Here is a 19,221-nt window from a genome sequence, read left to right on the forward strand (position 1 = left end):
CTGCTGTCAGCCGTGGCAGTGCAGAATAGTGCACATAACTTGGATGCAGACTGATTTCACAGAACTGGGCAATCCTAAGTTGGGTTGTGGTGGATGCAACTATATTTATCTCTACAGTTGGTGGTTAGGAAAATAAGCTATGATGGAGTAGATTTAAAGTTTGTCTATGTAAGTTTGTGGCAGAGCTTCAGCAGGCTCTGGTGCCTGCAGACCTGTTCATTTTCCTGGAAAAATGAGTGAAAGAAGAATTGTTTCAGTTACAATCTTCAGAACTTGAATCACATAATTTTGCTTTTATAGGCATGATTTGTAGCAGGAGGTTTACTCACCCTTCTTTTTACTTTTATGGTCTAACTTCAGTAGGAAGCTCATTAATTTTTTTTATATTAGATTACTTTGTCTTGCCCAATTATGAAGTCATTAGTGTGATGCAGTTTGCATTCTTTACCAGACTTTACCAGATTTTATGCTGGATCTGTAAATACATGTATTTGAAATAGAAGGTTTGCCCTTACCTTGTCCTGAAGAAAGGACTGGTGGCTTCTGGGTTTAATTTTACAGGGGAGGATTTTGGTAGGATTGGTCCTATCAGATAGCAGGTGCACTGCAGTTCAGGTTACAAGCAGCTTCATTTGCCCTGTCTTCACTTGCTCATTTATGTAGAGGAAGCAAAATCTGTAATGCTGGGATTGAATCTGTTTCTCCTTCAGGTGTTGAATCTGAAACTCATCATGTCACTACCTGACAGAAAAGTTCCCTTTAAGCTGCAAATGCCCACGTGGCTGCTGCTCTTTGCCTCCACTGTGTGGAGTGATAAGTGCTGTTCCTGTTACCTGTGGTTTTTTGTTGCTGTTTAAGATTACTCCAGACTGCAAGCTTTGCTTTCACCTTTTACAACTTGAGGAGCAGTTTTATGGAGAAGCAGAGTGATGTGACTTTGTTAGGGAGTTGGTGGAGCAAAACAGAAACGGCTGAGGTGCTTGTGCTGTGAGCAGCAGAGTGGGAATGGCTGCTTTTGGCTGATGAGGGATAGTCACTCTAGGACCATGTAATTGTTTAGTTGGAAAAAACTTTTAAGATTGTAGAGTCCAGATGTTAATCCAGCTCTGACAAGTAGTTTGACACTTGAATTATGCAGAGTTATGGTGTGGGTCTGGACCTGTGTGAGCTTAGACTGAGTATCATCAAGTTTCCAGACATGATCTCCTGCATCTTCAGTTCTGTTGTGTTAAGGCAGTGTAGCCCACTGAGAGTACCACACAAAAACTGGAGTAGCTGTGTTTCTGAGCTGCCTAACACATCTCTCCACGCCTTCTGTTGTCCAAAATTTCATGAAAATGTCCAAAGCAAACTTGAAGAGAAAAAGAAGCTTCAGTTATGTGAAGCTGCAAATCTGAGTGAGTTTCTAAAAGTAATCAGAGAGTCATAGAATATCCTGTGTTGGAAGTGGACCCACAAGGATCATGAAAGTCCCACTCCTGCCCCTACACAGGACACCCTAAGAATCACAGCAAATGTCTGAGAGCGTTTTCCAAATGCCTCTTGAATTCTGCCAATCTTGGTGCTGTGACCACTTCCCTAGGGAGCCTGTTCCAGTTCCCAACCATCCTCTGGGTGAAAAACTTTTTCCTAGAAGCCAACCTAAACCTCCCCTGACACACCTTTATGCCGTTCCCTCAGGTCCTGGGACAGGTCACCAGGGAGAACAGCTCGGTGTGTGTCCCTCCTCCTCCCACCAGGAGGAAGTTGGACCTGCAGTGAGGTGTCCATGCTGAACAGACTAAGTGCCCTCAGCTGCTTGTATGGCTTCACCTCTGGGCCCTTCACTGTCTTCATGGCCCTCCTTTGGACACTCTTATGGCTTTATTAACATGTTTTTTTAACATTGTGGTGCCCAAAACTGCCCCCAGGACTGGAGGTGAGGCTGTCCCAGTGCAGGGCAGAGTGGGACAGTCCCCTCCCTCACCCAGCTGGTGATGCTGTGCCTGATGTCCCCAGGACATGGCTGGCCCTCCTCAGCAGGTGGGATGAGTAGATGGCAATGGACCTTGGGAGGCTTTTAACCCCCTGTGTTCTCAGAGGCGTGTCCATACTTTCAGTGGTCACTCCAGGTGCTAATATCCAAACCTGACCACTGATTGGTTTGACCCAACTTCCTGGAAAAAATTCACTTCCATGTCAAACCACAACACTCATGAAGGAGTGCATTTGAGTTCCCTTAGGGAAATGTAGTGTTAATGTTGAAGATTTGGCAGGCAGTACTTGAAGACACCAAATACTTCTCGGATATATTTTTATATGTCTTTAAAGCTGAATGTGAAAAACCAAAAGCCTGCTTAATTCACTTTTGAAGTTGTGGGGGAAGAATGGAAAAGGTCAAGAAATGTAAAAATTGCAGTTATGCTGGGATGTTAATTTGGTTGTGCCTAGAATTGCTGTTCCTTTCCTTTGTACTTTTTAAATTGCTAGCTTTGTAGGGATTTTTGTCTTTAAATGAATTTGATTATTTCAGTTTTCTTTTTTTAAGAGTTTATCTTTTTATTACCCAGCCTAACAGTTATGTTAATGAGTTTGGTTTGCATTTTGCTTGTAAGATTAAAGCTGATGGTGAGACTACATAGTCAATGGCAACATTAGTTTGCAGTTCTGAGAGTGTAAGTGCTCAACAGACTAGTTTTCTGTCAGTTTTCAAAGACAAATGCTAAGTAGAGATGTTCAGCCTTTCTAGTTAACTTGCTGAAAAATGGGTACATCAATTCTGATAGCTGAATCTGTCTTTCAGATAGCTCTGCTGGTGTCTGCTGCAGTCTCTATAGCTTGGAAGGAAATTACTTTATGTATGATGTTATAGCTTGATGGCTAATGAAAAAGGGTCTTAAAAAACAAAATAATTGAAATCTCAAGTTAATTTCATTTTGTTTATATTATTTTGGATTTTAACTCCTGAGTAAGTTAAATTATTTAGTTATTAGTATTGTTTATCACCACTGTGAGATTGTTTTGTGCAAGCTTGTGGTTGGTGTCCTCCTCCCATGTACTGATGCTTGAGTGTGGGCTCTCCTGATGCAAATCAGACTAGTGAGGAAGCTTGTAGTAAAGCAAACCTTAAAACAACAACAAAAAAAGGAAAATGAAAGGCAGAATTCCTGTTTAGATTTGCTACTGAAGAAAAGGAATGTAAAATTATTGCATCGTTGATATATTTTCTGCCAGGTAAACCATTTTTACTAAATGTACACCAAAAATGTTATGCCTTCTTTTGTAGCTTGGTAACCTCTCTCTGGTTTGCTACATTGGTTTGTTTTCAAGTGTTTGTGGAAATAAAAGGCTGTACCTGTAAGAATGACAAGGAGATGTTGCTGTCTCTGATAGTCAAACACAGAGTTGGGAGAGTTACCTCTGTACCCAGTGAGGAGATCACTATTGAATGTTTTTCACTTCTTATATTAGGATGAAGTACTTAATCTGTGGGGCATTTATGTGAGAGCTTCTTATGTGAGGTCGTCGCTCAGAGACAAGGGACGACACAAGCTCACTGAGTGTCTTGGACAAACAATTTGTTTTATTGTTCAGAACTTCTTTTTATGGGGCATTTGAATTTCCCAGGCTCAGAGCTGGGGTATCTCTCTGCCCAGATCTCTGGCCAGTGGTGTTTCTGCACCTAGGCTTGAACAGGGTTGGCTGTTCCCTGTATAGGTTTGAATCCAGCCTAACTGGGGACTTGTTTATCTGTTTTTCTGGAAAAAGCCAGGCTAGCCACATTGGATTTGTGTTACGGCTAGATTTACCTTGTCCAGCTACAGACCAGCTGCACTGTGACAGCACTGCCACAAGAACTGATTCTTTTTTGTTAAAGGATCTGTTAATGAAGTGAAATTGGTTTCAAGTGTGGATAGCACTGGAAACCTAATTTAAAGGTTATATGGAAAAATAAGCTTTGAAGGCTGATAGTAATTCTGCAGGAGTATTAGCTTATTAGCTTTTCTGGGTTTTGGTTTTGTTTGGATTTGGTTTTTTTTCTCAGTATAGATGTACATTAAGTGCAACTGAGAGGAGCTGAAAAAGAGCTAAAAAAGTCTGGTAAGAGTGAACAGTTTAGGTCACAGTTTCTCATCAGTTGTACCTGCCATGGAAGTATCTTATTTAAGTGTGTACAAGAAATGCCCTGAACTGCTTTAAAGAGTGACATCATTCCCCTCTCTGGGTCTATCCAAAAGCCTTTCTAGTTTGTTCTGAAGAGCTAGTCTAGGAGGAGGAAACAGCCACAAGAACTTGAGGAAAAGCTGTATACATCATGGACAACAGAAGTCCATTACTAACAAATTGCGTGTTTTCAATCCTGTGCAATTTAGCTTTTTGGTCTCAATTGCTGCTAAGCTGATGGATTCAGATATCCTGCTTGAGGTACCCTGATTGTTTTTAAAAAAAACCTTCCTGCTTCAGTGGGAGACTATTTTTGTCCTTGGTAGTTTAATTCCCTGTTCTGCAAGATTGGTTTGCATGAGTAGTTCCACTGACTCCCAGCAATCTCTGTATTCAGGCTGCTCAGCATTGGCATGGATGCCCAAACCAGCCTCTAGTTTATGCTGATTTACAACTCAGACTTCTTTTAAGTCTCCAGCCTTTCAGGCTGTAAAAGTAGCAGTTCCAGACTTGCAGTTTTTGTAGCCTAAGTTGCTGTGTTTACCTAATGACAAACTGAAGTTACTTTAAAATAAGTGTTACATCTGTAGTAGCCAACACAGTCATTATTGAATGCTAAACATGTTTTATGTTCTGTAATGCCAATAATTACCTATTAAAATTCTGTAAATTCTTAATTGAATATTCTTCAGACAAAAATACTAACTAAGCAATTTTTTCCTCTTTTATTTTAAGAAATGTTTTACAGTACTGGTTTTCATGTTCTGCTTAAAATAGACATTGGGAGATTTTTGTAGTTTCTTTGGAACTGAGATTGGGAGGGTTTATGGAGCCATGTAATTCTTATGGTATCCCAGGAAAGAAATAATTTGCACAGTATTGGTACTTGATGTCTTAAGTACTTTAAGACCTTCTTAATGTAGTTTGGCATGTTGTAGATTATACAGATACCGACTATATTGGCACAATAAGTTTTATTTTAATATTTAAATTATGTTACTCTCTTTGACATCTGGTGTTTGTTTTTTTCCCCTAATAGGTGCAGGGAAAACACCGACTTTAGGAGGAGGATTCCACGCTAATCTGGGAAAGGAGTCACGAGCAAAAACTCTACAGAATGGTACTAGCAAATTTTAGTCTTGCTGATATGAATTATTTTTATTAATATGGTTGATACAATTAATTTTTAGTTTTGAATGTGACCTCAAAACCTTGGCAGGCCCCTCATTATTCAGTGGACAAGTCTGCCTAGTGCTGAGTTTTCATTGTGCTCTCATTTGGCTGCTACACCTGATTTATGAGTTCATGTAGCTGACTGACAAAGGGTAATGGCACCTGACAGTATTACTGTGGTTTAAAAGGGCTTTTTCAAGGTTGACATGCCCATTGCACCTTTTTATTATCTGTTAAACCTATTGTGACTTTTTATTGAGTCCATTTTCAGACTTCTTGAAATACTTTATTCATGTTTATTTATAAGTATAATTCTTCAAACATTTTTGGTCTTAAGCAATGCAAGTGTGAGATAATGCATATAAGTAATCATGTGTTTAATATGGGACCATTGAATAGAGAGAGAAAAAATGAAAAAAAGGTTTTAGTGCACAGATGACATTAAAATAAATATTCTCATTACACGCTTTACATTTTAATTGAGATCTCCATATTCTAACTCTTTAAGGAGGGTGAATAAAACCAGTTTTTATTCCAGGAGCAGAATGGTCTTCCAGTTTGCTGTTGCTCATATCAAGGGACAGGAGTTGTCATTTTTTGGTTAATTAATACTTCTGCCTCATGACTCTTGGAGATGACAGCTGATGGACTGTCATAGCAAAGTCTCAGAAGCTGACATGCAATTAACCATGGATGTAAATGGGTTTTACTAATAAGGTACTCATTTGGGGGAGATATTTTAGAGAAGGGTATTTTCCTAAATTAATCTTACATTTGCAACTCAATACAGAAAAGTCTTGCCTATATTATACCTCTGTAGGTGTATGAAGAGTAAGATTGATCTGATATTATATCTTCACAGGTATAGAGAGGCTAAGATTGATCTGTGTCATTGATGTCAGATTACTCAGCATTATTCAGCTGACACATATATACAGGTTGTTTTATATACAGAATGTTCTATTCAGCTGTTTTTACTTAAGAGTATTGAGCCCTGTTTGTTTGGCAAAATAAAGCTTGCACTTCAGGTGAGGTAGTGTCAGTGTCAGGTCTGAAGTTACTATCTTAGGAATTTTAAATTTCCTGTCTAACACGTAACGTATATAAGCAGTGGGATAAAGCCACTAAACTTAATGAAGTCTGGTTTTGGATTAAAGCACTTTAATCAAAACTGTAATTTTGAACAGGCATTTTAAAAATAAATTGGCTTTTTGTGCATAAGAACTTCACAGTTGTCTGTAATTGTAGAAAAGTAAAATGCTGATGGAAGTAAATCTGTCTTGTTGCTTCGTGGAGTGTTTGAATCCTTCAAAAGCCCTTTTGGTTATGCCAAAAGGTAATCACAAGTAAAGACAGTGTGGGCGTTTTTCTAGAATCTAAACACAGCTTTTTTCTTGGATGAGTGTTTGCTGGGGAATATGTCTGAGCATCTTCCTTCCCCACAGCTTTTGTGTGGGGGGCCTCCCTGATCAAAAACAATGATTGTGACTTGGCTAAAGCATATCAGCATCGTATACAAAAAAATTTAGTTGCTTTACATGAACTTATCTCCTAAATAGTCTTTAAACAGGAAAATAATTTGTCTCTTTAGTTACACCTCTCTGAAGCTTTTTGCAGGCTTTCTTCTATTTTTTTTCCTGTGTCTATCCTTTATATAAGGAGCAAGTATTTGGTCTTTGATTTCTGTAGCCAACCTGCATTTGTCATACTGCCAATCCATCTCTGGAAAAGTTCTTTTCAGTGAGCTAAGTGATGTTCTTGCTCAGTCCCAGGCATGACAACAGCAGCTGATATTTCAGGTAGAGCAATTGGTGTTTGAAAGGCTTTTCTTTTCTGTCGCTGTATAATGAGCCGGTTGTCTGCTGCTTTTAATCGCACTTCTGGCTTTACATAGTTTTTAATTGCAAATTGAGCTATGGCAATGAGCTTACAAAATCTCACCCTGTCACTGTGGGCCCACGATCACGGCTTTTTTTTGGGGTGAAATGATGTTAAATATCCATCATGGTTAGACTTGAAAGTGTAGCAAGGTATATGAAATTATTGGACGTATTTTAAAGGAGAGGTATGGAGTTGTTCATTGAATGAAACTGAAGTGCACTGGTAGTAGGCTGTATGAAAAATGAACAGTTATAAAAAATGCTGAGCTACTTATTTATTTGCTGGTGCCACTATGTTGGCATTTCCAAAGTTAGCTGTGCTGCAGGTGAGGTGCTGAACTCGCTCCCGTGGGGATGCTGGCACAGGACAGCCTGCGAGGGCGGCTGCTGGTGGCTCTTACGTCAAGGCTGCTGCTGCTGCCTTCAGTGCTGGGAACACACGATTCTCTCCTGTGCTGTCAGTGCTCCATGTTATTCCCTCCTGCTGAAGGGAAGAGCCAGGCCCTGGGAAGCAGGGATGGGCGGTGGATGAAGTCCCCAGAGTGCTGCAGAGCAGCTGAGAGCCCGTGTGTGGTCCGAGAGTGCTGGCAGGTCTTGCTTCGTGCCTGCTCTGCTTGCCAGCAACCTGCGGGGAAAAGTCCAGCCATGGAGCAGGGACTTGCTGGGTTTTAAAAAATAACCACCTCCCCCTGCTATCCCTCCATCCCCCCACTCCTTCCCCATGTGGTTTGGGCCAAATTCTTCCTTACTGTAAAGTCTGTCTTTCCAGGGGAGTTGGAAGGGAGGTGATCTGGACTCACTGTCTCTTACTTAATTACCAGCAAAGCAGCTGGGCTTGGCTGAGTCTATGATGCTGCTGTTTTTTGAGGCTTTTTGTGAAAGGATGTTTAGAATTAGATGAAGAACAGTTTTGCATTAGAATGCTTAAGGTAATAACTTTTTTTTTTTTTCATACATTCTGAAGTGAAGAAATGCAAAAGTAAAAATCTCCCAGCAGCTGCTCATCAGTTCTGGACTCTTCTACAAAATCATGGTGTGCATTGGTGTTTTTATAAATATGTGTATTTATGCTCTAAACAAAGCCATGGGCAAAACCTGAACATTTTGTAGTTTTCATGTTTGTGTAAGAATGTCCATTACACAGAACTAGTCTCCCTTACCACACATGCCTTTGCTGTACCTTTCCTCTCTATTTAATGCAGCAGGGCATGGCTGTTCAGTTTCTCCCTTGATTTTCTGAACCATCTTATGTTTGTGTCTGTTTGTTTGGGAATTGGCTGCTTACAGAAACTGGAGTCTTGTTTACACTTGCTAAAATATTTATGCAGAGAAGATTTAATAGTGTTGAATTTGTTCATAATCACTTTGATTTTCAGAGTGCAGTACTGTGCTGAGAGTATGAAGCTCCACAAGTTCAACAAGCTCAGGCCCACAAAATGCTTTGTATCTGTGCACACAGACCTCATTTTTATAGTAAAAACCTGCACACCTGTGAGACGATGTAGCATTTCAGCTTCAACTTCGTTTTAAGGGATATGACAAAATAGCTAAATAGTACTGATTTTCTGAAAAAGAAGAATTATGAATAAAATACCAGCTCAGAGAGGGGGGGACTCTTTGACAAGACATCTTCCTCTGTTCCTGAGCCTCTTCAAATTTCTACAGTATTGGTCAACACTTACAGTTACTTCCAGAGCTGAAATGCAGAGTGATGTCTCTTTAAATCCCATTTTACAGTTCTGTGCTGCATTACATAATCTCTCTAAATAGCCAGTTTATTCTTGTTTCCTTGCAGGCAATCTGCTCTCGCTGTATCAGTGTCAGAGTCGTTGTTACAAGGGAGTTGTTCTTGACTTGGAGCTCTGATACTTTCAATAGTCTTCAGTGACCAAGAAGAAAAGGGAGAGGGGAAGGAGGGTCAATGGCATGATTATATATATTATATGATTATTGAAAGTTTCAGTTGCAGATATTCAAATTTGGTTTAAACTAAGTTTGAAAATTGCAGCTCCATCTAGCTTAATCCAATTTCTGAACTGTTGTGCTGTGGTTTTAATTATTTCTTTAAATGAAAGTGTGTTTTCCCTCAGTCCTCTTAAATACCAAAACATAGCTAACAGTATTTTAATGCTAAATGGGAAAGTATTTCTGAAGATGGTCTGTAATGCATTTTTTGCTGTTTACATTTAAACTATTTGCTTAATTCTTTAACATTTGTTGTCATCACTCATTTTATAGCTGGTTTGTTACAAGTAATTATGGAGGGTTCTGCTTCCTCCCAGAACTATACAATGTGAATTAGAACAGGACAATATATTATACACGTGAAAAACAGAAGTATCCAAAGGGGAGGAACAGAGAGCACTGTTTAACAAAACTAGAACAGCAAGGGAAGGGAGAATAGTGGAATTCTAGAATAACTGAGATTGGAAGAGACCTCTGGAGGCTGACAAAACGGTGGCTTTGAAGTTGCATTAAGCTGCTGAGGGCCTAGGGCAGCTGAGCTCCAGTTATTACCAAGGAAGGATATGACAGTTTCCCTGGACAGCCTGTTCTCCAATGGTTAGCAACCCTCACTGTGAGGAATTTTTTCCTTGTGTCGAGTCAGAACTTATTTTGATGAAATGCGACTCTTGCTTCTTGTCCTTTTGCTGTGCATCTCTGGTGATGCAGGTCTGGCTGCATCTTTATAACCTCCTACTGCGAAGCTGAAGGCACCAAAGAGAATTCTAATTCTCCCTCAGCTTTCCTGAGACTCAGCAAATTCATCTGTCAGCCTCATCCACGTGCTGCAGTCTCCATATCATCATAGGGACTCTCTGCTGGACTTGCTCCAATATGCCAATGCGTCTTCTGCAGAGGAGTCCTGAACTGGACAAAGTACTCTAAATATAGTCTCACAAGTGCTCAGCAGGGGATGATAATCACTTCTCTGGACCTGCTGGCTGCAGTTTTAATAACGTGGCTCTGGGATGAAGTTAACCTTCACTGCTGTGATTGGGTGCTGCTGAGCCATGTTCAGCTTTTTGTCCATGAGGAACCTAGACCCTTTCCTGCAAAAAAGTCAAACAGTCCCCAGCCTGTGTTTTTGCCCTGCAGTTTTTCTGTCCCGGGTGCAGAAAAATTACATGTGGCTCATGAGGCTTCTGTCTGCTCATTTCTGCAGCATCTTAAGATTCCTCTAAGTAGTGGCTCTGCCCATCAGCATATTGGCCACTGTTCCAATGGGATGTCATCTGTAGGCTGGCAAAGGAAACCTCCTGGCCTATTGTTCATGTTGTTAATGAAGGCATTAAACAGTATTGATCCCAGTGTAAGTCTGATGGTGAAAGTGCTGAGCACTACTCTTTGAACCAGGCCAGTCTTTCAGCCAAGTTGCTGGTCACTGGCCTAGTCCAGATCTCTGCAATTTGGCTACCAGGGAGAATGATGAAATGGGATGAGGGAAGAGCTGTAGTTAGAATTTATCTTGACTGCATTCTAGCTGTTGCAGCTGGGCATGACCTATCCTCACTGAATCTGTGCTGACAATTCCTAGTAGCCTTCTTGGGTTTTGTATGTCTGAAAATGGTTTCCAGGTGGATTTGTAGCCTTCCAAGGGGCTGAGAGGAGCCTGACCCACCTTTGCAGTTGAACTACTTCTCCCTCTGGAAGAGAAGCCTGATGCTTGCTGCTTTCTAGTCAGAGAGAACCTCTTCAAATTTCTACAACTTTTTGAAGATGGCAGAGATTACTCTTTTTACTGTCTCCCTTTGCATTCTCAGATGTGTCCTATCAAGTCCAGTTAACTTGTGTGTGTAGACTGTGCATAAGGGAGCCCTTGCTCAGTCTTTCTTTACTGTGGATAGTTGCCTGCCTCTTCTCTGAACCAAATGAAGCCCTCTGAAATATGTTGTAATTATGCTACCCATCTTTCTCACACCCCTCAAGATCTTGTTTATCTTGTATTGCTATAATCAAGCCTGCCATCAGACTTTACACTCTCCACCACTTCTTCCTTTCCAAAGAGTGGTAGGTGTATCACACCTTCTGCTTGACCTGTTCTGATGTGATCTGGAATTCCACTGGATTGCCTGTGACCCACTATGGTTCCTCTACAGCAGCTGCTGGGGTGGATGCAGTTCACCATGAGAAGCTGGAGGTCTTCCTGCTTTCTAAAGAAGGCTTCATCTTCAGGATCAGATGGTCTATGGCAGATGCTTGTGACTATTTCCTTTGGTCTTGCCTCTCATGCAGACCTGTTTACTCTTTATTGGCCTGTCAATCATTTTTCAGCAGAGCTTCACACTTTCAGGCTGTTCCTTTGTATAGAATGAATCCCTGTCACCTTCCCTGTCTGTCCTTGTGCAGCCTGTTACCATCCATCTCATTACTCCAGGCACGTGAGCTGTTCCACAGTGGGTCTGTAACTCCCCAGTGAATTTGTAGTTTTGCAGCTGTGCATAGGCATTGAAGTCTTCCAGACTCTTTCCTTCATTAGATGCAATCTTTTCTTTGACTTTTCCTCTTCTGTCAATTCCTGTCCCTGGCTTCGACTTCAACAATGAAACTTCTAGTCTAGGCTCTCTGCCATTATCTTGTCCTTGCCTTCATTTCTGTTGCGATAGAAGCTAATCCTAATCCTCTCATCTCTGTGTTTATTAGCACCACATTGAGTTTTCTCTTGGTGTCTTTTAAACTAATCATTGCCTAAAGTTCTCCTTTTCTGGTTCTCATATCTTCCTAAATTTCTTTACTCATTAAGGCTTTGAAAGACTTCCTCTTCTAGCCAGACCATTGCTTCAGTTTTACTCTTTGATCTGCCTACTGCCTTGTCCCTTACGAGTCCTCTGTTATCATCAGCAATTTCTCTCTCATCCGTTTCCTTCATCTTCACATTTCATATGTTAACTTCCCTCATCTTTCTTTGAAGGAGGATAAGGGGGCATCTTCTTTTCATTTGGGATGATAGTGCATGTTTTTTGTGTCAGTGTGTTTGGTTGGGTGGTGGATTTTTTGTTGTTTTGTTTGGTGGTTGATGTTTCAAGTCCAACCTTTTCCCTTGGTAAACTTCTTCAACCCCAACATACCTCTTCCATCTAGTCCTATGTCATGGCTGGACATAGGTGGCAAAATTTAGATGTCTGTGTGAGCTCCTGTTTCTCATCTCCTTTCAGAGGCTCTGCATAGAGGCAGACAGATTTAGGGTGTGATTAATTTAATCCGAAAGGAAGTCAATGACTCATTCTCTGAAGCGTCTGTTTCTCTTCACTCACTGAAAGGATGTCTATATTGACTAAGCCCAGTCACTCATCTCTGAAGATAAGGGTGATGAAGTGTAGGCTTTGGTGTCTGCTGAATCTGTCTGTATTTGTGTATCTCCTTGTTGACATAGAGTTAACATGGCCAAAACTGAACTACGAATTCCATCCAACTGTTCTGGCCTTTTGTATGTTAACAAGTTCAAACTTCTTCCCACTGAGGCCACTCACAGCTTTCTTTCCTCCTGTCTTGTAGATCCACCCTCTCCAGCATCTGCTAAACTATGGGTGTGTCCTAGCCATAACACTCACATATTTGTTTCTTGAATAAGTATTTCTTGACTTTCATTACTCTTTCTCTCTCATCAGAACATGCTCCAGAGCCTGGAATGCAGAAAAGTTGTGACCTGGAATGCTAATTCTTTGGTCCTCAACTTCTTCATCAAACAATTTTTAAAGGAATGTTGTTTTCCCTGCTTGTTTGCCCTTTCACATTTGTGATTGCTGTTACTGATCCCATAACAATTCAACAGGGAACTTCCCTGGTGTTACTGGGCTGTTGTGTTTGACTTCCAGCTTGCTGGACCTCTGTGCTTCTGATGCTTGCTTGGATGTCAGTAAATGTGGGCTTTCCTGGTCCTCTGCTTTGATGGTAAGTTCCACAGCCTGATGCTGGACTCCCTGGTGGCTGAATCTTCAGAGTATTTCAGTATCTTGCACACTTTTCTTAGAGCTTTATGTTCCAGGGTTTGCAGGCAACTGCACTAATCAGCAGAGATTTGAAGAGATAGGAAAAACACTTAAGAAAAATAAACAAAAAACTACTCTTTAGCCAGCATGAGTTACTGCAAGAATTTGGTTAAAAGCAGAAAATTGTATTTCCCTATTACTCTAGAGTTTGATTCAGAGGCTTCTGAGGGAGCTGGGATCCTTCTGGTTGGTACTCTGGCTTCTCCTTAGACACATGGAGAATCTCTTCAATCTCATTTTGCTAATGAGACCCTGTCCTTCATCATCTCCAGTTACCTTTGTTAAAAGACCACTTGAGTTCATCAGCTGATCAGGGACAACCTTTTGGTTATACAATGATTAATTAGTTTCTACTTGAGTTGAAAGTTTAAAATTTTTATTGTCTTAAATCTTGGCCATTTTTGTGTTTCACTGCAGAATGATGAATAAAGTACCTGTCATGGAGATGCATTTGATGTGCTCTTTATCCTTCCAGTAACAGTTTAATGGAGAAGAGTCCATGTGTCCTTTAATGAGATCTGTTATGTTTCTAAGAAGAAGATCTGTGATCCTTTAAGAGTAGAGGATCTGCTGGAGATAATGCCCAGATTTTACCCAGAGGCTGATTGACAACTTAGAACTTTTAGCACAGCAGTCCACTGGGTTGAAATATGTGAGTCAAGCTTTGCTGGTCTTCCTAACTTTGTTCCTATGTTTGCTTAGCCAGAAAAGGGAAAAGTTAGAAAAAGCATTTCTAAAATTCCACAGAGGTATTGGTTCAGTCTGTATGTGACTGAGTAAACAGAGAGATTGTCCTGTGACTGAGGACAGTCTCTGTTGTTACCTTTTCTTTTAATTTTGAAGGTTGTCTTTGAAGTTGAAAAAAAATAAAATTGCACTCTTAATCAAATGAGTTAACATGACTTGTATTGACTTAACTAATAACTAGAAATATTTGCATGTTCAGCTGCTTTGAACTGGCCTGTTTGTGACTCTGGAGTTAAAAGCATCTTTCATGATTCCTTTGCTCTGTCTCCTCTCTGGTCTCTGCTCTGTCTCTTGGTTTATTAGCTGGCTGTGGGCAAGAGAACTCTTGTGGCAGGGAAACACAAATATCTCCTTCATTTTATCAAACAAGAGAAGAAATACCCTCTAAAGTTGTGCACACTTGTGAAATTTCTTCCTTGGATATTAAAGTTTTGGCCTTTTTTATCTCCAAATTTGTCTCTGTTAAATTTGACAGTTTCTCTGTGACAGAGTAGCATGATACTGATCCCATTTGTGGAATTCACTGATGGAGATTTATCTCCCTGCAGGCTTGTGTAGGTAATTGAAACCTGTCATTTCTCTTGAGAGCAATTCTGTACTTAAAGATAGTTTACCTAGTAGGCTAATTTTAAAAAAATATTTGCTTTTTATAGTACTATTCATGAGGAAATGAACTTGGGTATTAATAGGTTTATCTTCCTTCTTGTACAGTGTGGCAGAAAACAGGTGACTACTTCTCTCCTTCCTCCCCCTCTAGTAATATCTATACATTTCAATGTTAGTAATGGGCCTCTTCTAACAAGCATCTGAATTAAGCCATTTTGGCTTTGCAATGTTGTTAGACAAGCAGGTAATACTCCAGGTAATACAGCTTTGGTTTAAGTTCCATGTAACTTCTGCTTTCTTTTTTGATAATGAAAGAATATGTACATCACTTTTGTGACATAGGACTGTCTTAAACATTGAAACGTGAGTTTTGAAGTGTTTGTGTCATTTTATAGGCACTGTGGCTCAAAACTTGAGAGGAGGAAGGTTGTTGTTGCTTTTTAATGCTGTGTTCTCTGATAGTGCTGAGTTCTTGTCATGTATTGAAAGTGCTTTTTGTTTTGCTCTGTGGAATAAATTGGAGTGCTGGTGATGTGGCAGCACAGGAAAGCATTCCCTAAGCCCAAGGGTCTGCAAGTGTGATTTGCTTTTGGAGCTATTGCATTTTTTTTTGAAGATTGCTTTTCTAAAATGATAGCCACAGCATTAAACTTGTGGACCTCTGTAGAAATAACAACAGAAAAAAAATCAGAAACTACTGGGTTTCTCTATCAGGTGTGAAATGTGTGTCAGTGGGAGCTTCCTGTATCCAGTACAGCCACACCAGCAAATTTATTTATTATTACACCAGACGGACCTATGTCAGCCCCCTGTTCAAAAAAAGAATCCACCAAAAACCTCAAAACCAAACTCTGGTCCCAGCCTGACCAACAGCTCTGTGCACACAAGCAGGTTCTCTTTGACCTGTGATTGCAGTCCTGGGGTTTGCTGCTCTCCCTGCAGCTTGTTGTTAATAGGTTTAGCCCCAGAGGGCTGATTTGGTGTGGTATGTGGGAAGGGGCTGTTGTGTAAAGGGTTGGGAACTCCTCTGGGTGGTATTGCCATCAGAATCCTGCAGCTCTGGAGTCCAGTTCCACCTTGTAACAGCAACAGTTCAATCCCAGCCTTTCCCATCCCTCAACTGCCCCTTCCCACCCCCTTCATCCAAATATGCTGGCTGTAGCTTGGGCAATGCACCTCTTTACAGTGAAAAGATCTGGGTTTCACAAGCAAAATAAAAAAATAAAAAGAACCAACCCTTGTTTTCCTTTTATCATTTCACTCCTCCACATGGCTCCATAGATTGGAGGAGGGAGTGGGTGACGCAGAGATGAGCAGGAGCCTCTTAAACCCATTCTGCAGCCGGAGAGGCTGAACGCAGAGCTGCGTAGTGAGCTTTTCTCTCTTCTTCTTTTTTCTCTTAGTGTTTTTTAAACATTTATTTATAACCCACTGTCCTGTTACGTTCAGTCCTGCACAGTCAGAGTGAAGGAAGGTGTTTTCTGTTCTTTTGGCTTGACTTAATATGAGTGGGAAGACTTCTAGCAATGTTCTGTTCATTGACTGCTGCTGGCAGATGGATGCTCTCCGCTTGAAGTGCCTCAGGCCTTGATATCTTCCGTTTTCTCCCCCTCCCTCCTCCCAGCACAGACCCTGGAGTGTGCAGGCTGTGCTAATTTAGTCACAACTTAAAAGGAGTGATGAAGAAGAAATGCTCAGCTCTAATAGAATTCTTGTCGCTCATGACATCTTTGGGGAGAACATTTTCATTTCAGGATCCCTAAGGATTTTTTCCAACAGTGTGTATGAGATGTTCTGTGATGCTTCGATAGAGCAGCAGTAAAATTTGTAATGCATTTTAGGACCAAGATTCTAATTCTGTTTATATATTAATCAGTTTAGAAAATACAGCATATATGACATCCAGTTTGATATTTTTCAAGTATTTTTGTAACCCAGGCTTGACTGTTTCTGGTTCTGAGGTGGCTTTTCTATCTGTCTAAACTACAAAGCAAACCTCTAAACAATCATTTGGTTAACCCAATATGTTAAAACATTTGAACCAATTACTGTATTTTACTGAACTGGGTGTTCCTATGTCAAGAATTTTCCTTACTTACCGTCAGAAGTCAGCTGATATTAGGTCTGAGGAGTTTGATTAATCTTGCCATTTGCTGGTAAAAATTGCGTGTACTTTTAATGGAAAAAAAAGAGCCAAATTATACACAACCAGACTTAAAAGCTGTTCTTCTGTGCTGATGACTATGCCTTAACTTAGTGGATGTTTTCAAAATGCTGTACAGCCTCAATCACCAGGTGGTGCTGTTACACACTGCTCAGAACATGCCTGGAAAATAAGTTTCAATTCTGCCATTGCCATACTTATTCAAGTGTAATTTCATGGGAGGAGTGGTAAGAAAGAGAGTTTCTTTCTTTAGCCGTGTCTTTAAAGTAGAGCTTTTCCTGACAATTTTGGGTTTGCTCTTGTGAGAGCTGCTCAGAGTGGAATTTTCTCTCACATGGTTATGACTGTCTTTGATATAAAAACGTTATATGGGATAATTTAGAAGGTTGGATGCTGGCTGTGTGGGACCATGTCTGGGCTGTGGCCAGTGTGATTCCTTCTTGGGTGCTGAGATTATGAAGGCTTGCAATAAGGAATGAAGGAGTGTAATATGCAAATATTGAATGTTTTAGCAAAGATGAAAAGCTGAAGAGTGATGTCTCTTCATAAGCTGGACATAACCTGTTTCATGAATGAGATGTAATTTAACTTGGTGACTTTGCAAGGGCAAGAACTCCAGTATACTCTGGAAAGACTCTCTTTTAAAAAAGAAATCCAGGCTCCTAATGCACAATTTCTTTTCAATGTCTTCAGTAAATGTAATGCTTTTTCTCTTATTTAGAAAAAAACTTTGCAACATACATATAAAATGTAAATTTTTTTTCCCTCAGCAGTTGTAACGTAATTGTAAAGTTGTAAAGAAAGTTGCTTTTTTCCTAAGGCTTTGCAGAACTGGTTGTTAAATGTAGAGTGGGAAATCATGAGTTTAAAGTTGCAAACTTGGATGAAGATGTTTCCTCCCTCTTTGTACTCAAATAATTGAATCATTTTGGACAATAAAAACAGCTAAGTACTAGGCTGCTTAGACTAAACCTAAGTAGTGCTAAACATGTAGATAGAAATGAAGGAAGTTTAAGTAATTGCAGGAGGGGGGAAGAATTCTCAAATGCATACCCCTCCTGAAGGCATTATTATTGCTGTAATTTTAGATGTAATTTCTTACATTAAGAATGTAACACTTGAAAAATGAACATTATTATTTCCTACACAGAGATTTTTCTTTTAACTTTGTTTTCGAATAGACATTATAAGCAAATGACGCTTAAAAAGCAGAGAGGGAAGTACGGCGTGGTCCCCTCAAACCCAGGCTGCAGTGTGGCAAGCTGGGTTTAGCATACATAAGCCTGGTTTTGATCCATGCTGTGTAAACCTGCCCTGGCTGTCAGCAGGAGCTGTATTTGCTTGGCATTACTCTTTGGGACACCAAGTATGTAGCTAGAAGATGGCTTTAATCACCAAGATTTAAAGCCTTCATGCTGTTACAACAAAGCTGTCCCAAACAAACACAGTGAAAATTAATTGGAAAGGCCATTGATTGCTTAGGTGTTTAAAGTCAGTTCAGAGGATTCCTGTGTTTCCAACCCAAAGAGGCTTCTCTTAAGCTTGAACAATAGAAAAATCAAACATGCATCTTTCTTCAAAGAAAGGTCATTAGCACTGGATGCCACAAAACAAGTGGCTAATTATATCCAAATGTGTGACTCCCTAAGAAGTTATATTATGCGAATGAGCATATAAATGGATTTTTAATGAAATCAATTAGAAATGGGATTTTTAGAAGAAGGCTGTATACTCTTCCTTTATGTGCCCTAATGTCACTCAGCTGATTATTTGTACTTTTGGGTAGTATATTATGAAGTGCATAATATTAAGAAAGCAGATTAGGATCACAGCTCCAGTTTCTGAGGTTTACACAGAACTGGGTTTGTGCAATCACTTCGGATGTACAGGAATTACACCTACACCTCCTCCTATATGGCTGTCATTCCTTAGAGAGAAAATATTGATTAGTGTTTCCATTGTACCTTAGATATGCTATTTGATTGCTCTTATAAATCAGTAGTCAGGGAAAGCACTCTGTCCATTTTTACAGTAGGAATCATGAATTTACTACTTTGCTTTGTAACCCATCCACTTAGAATGAATTTCTGAGAATGGGTTGCTCTACAGACACTGGTCATTAGGTCTGGTCTGAGGCTTGAGGGTTTTTTTGGTAACAATATAGCAATATAGAACTAAGGAACCTGAGGTTTCTTGTTTCCTGTCCTTACAAAATTGATGCATAAGACAAAGCCACCTTCAATGTCTTTCCTTTTTAGAAAGCATCACATTATCTTGTCTAAAAGGGAGACATAAATATTGTGGTTTCCAGACACACTCTCACGGGTTTGCACAGGTGCTGAAGCATGGGTGATCATCCTTAAAAGTCATCCTGGTACTTATTTCCAGAGTTTGGCAGAGTCAGGTGATGCATTTCTGGTTCCACTGGGCACGTGTGCATATATGTGCAAGCTCAGATGCATAGAAATACTTCTACATGGGAAAAGACAATTTGTAAATTAGATGGATGTCTTTGCTC

The 19,221-nt window shown here is 40.2% G+C and overlaps 1 protein-coding gene across 1 annotated transcript in view; it reads left to right on the top strand.

The window, feature by feature from the left end:
- BRF1 (BRF1 RNA polymerase III transcription initiation factor subunit) overlaps positions 1-19,221 on the top strand; it is a 172,241-nt gene that overhangs the window by 8,636 nt on the left and 144,384 nt on the right. The window contains exon 2 of the mRNA XM_053979768.1: positions 5,183-5,263. Coding sequence (XP_053835743.1) covers positions 5,183-5,263 — 81 coding nt within the window. The remainder of the gene's footprint in view (positions 1-5,182; positions 5,264-19,221) is intronic.

Source organism: Vidua macroura, chromosome 6 (genome assembly GCF_024509145.1).
Source record: "Vidua macroura isolate BioBank_ID:100142 chromosome 6, ASM2450914v1, whole genome shotgun sequence".
In the NCBI taxonomy this organism is placed as follows: Eukaryota; Metazoa; Chordata; class Aves; order Passeriformes; family Viduidae; genus Vidua; species Vidua macroura.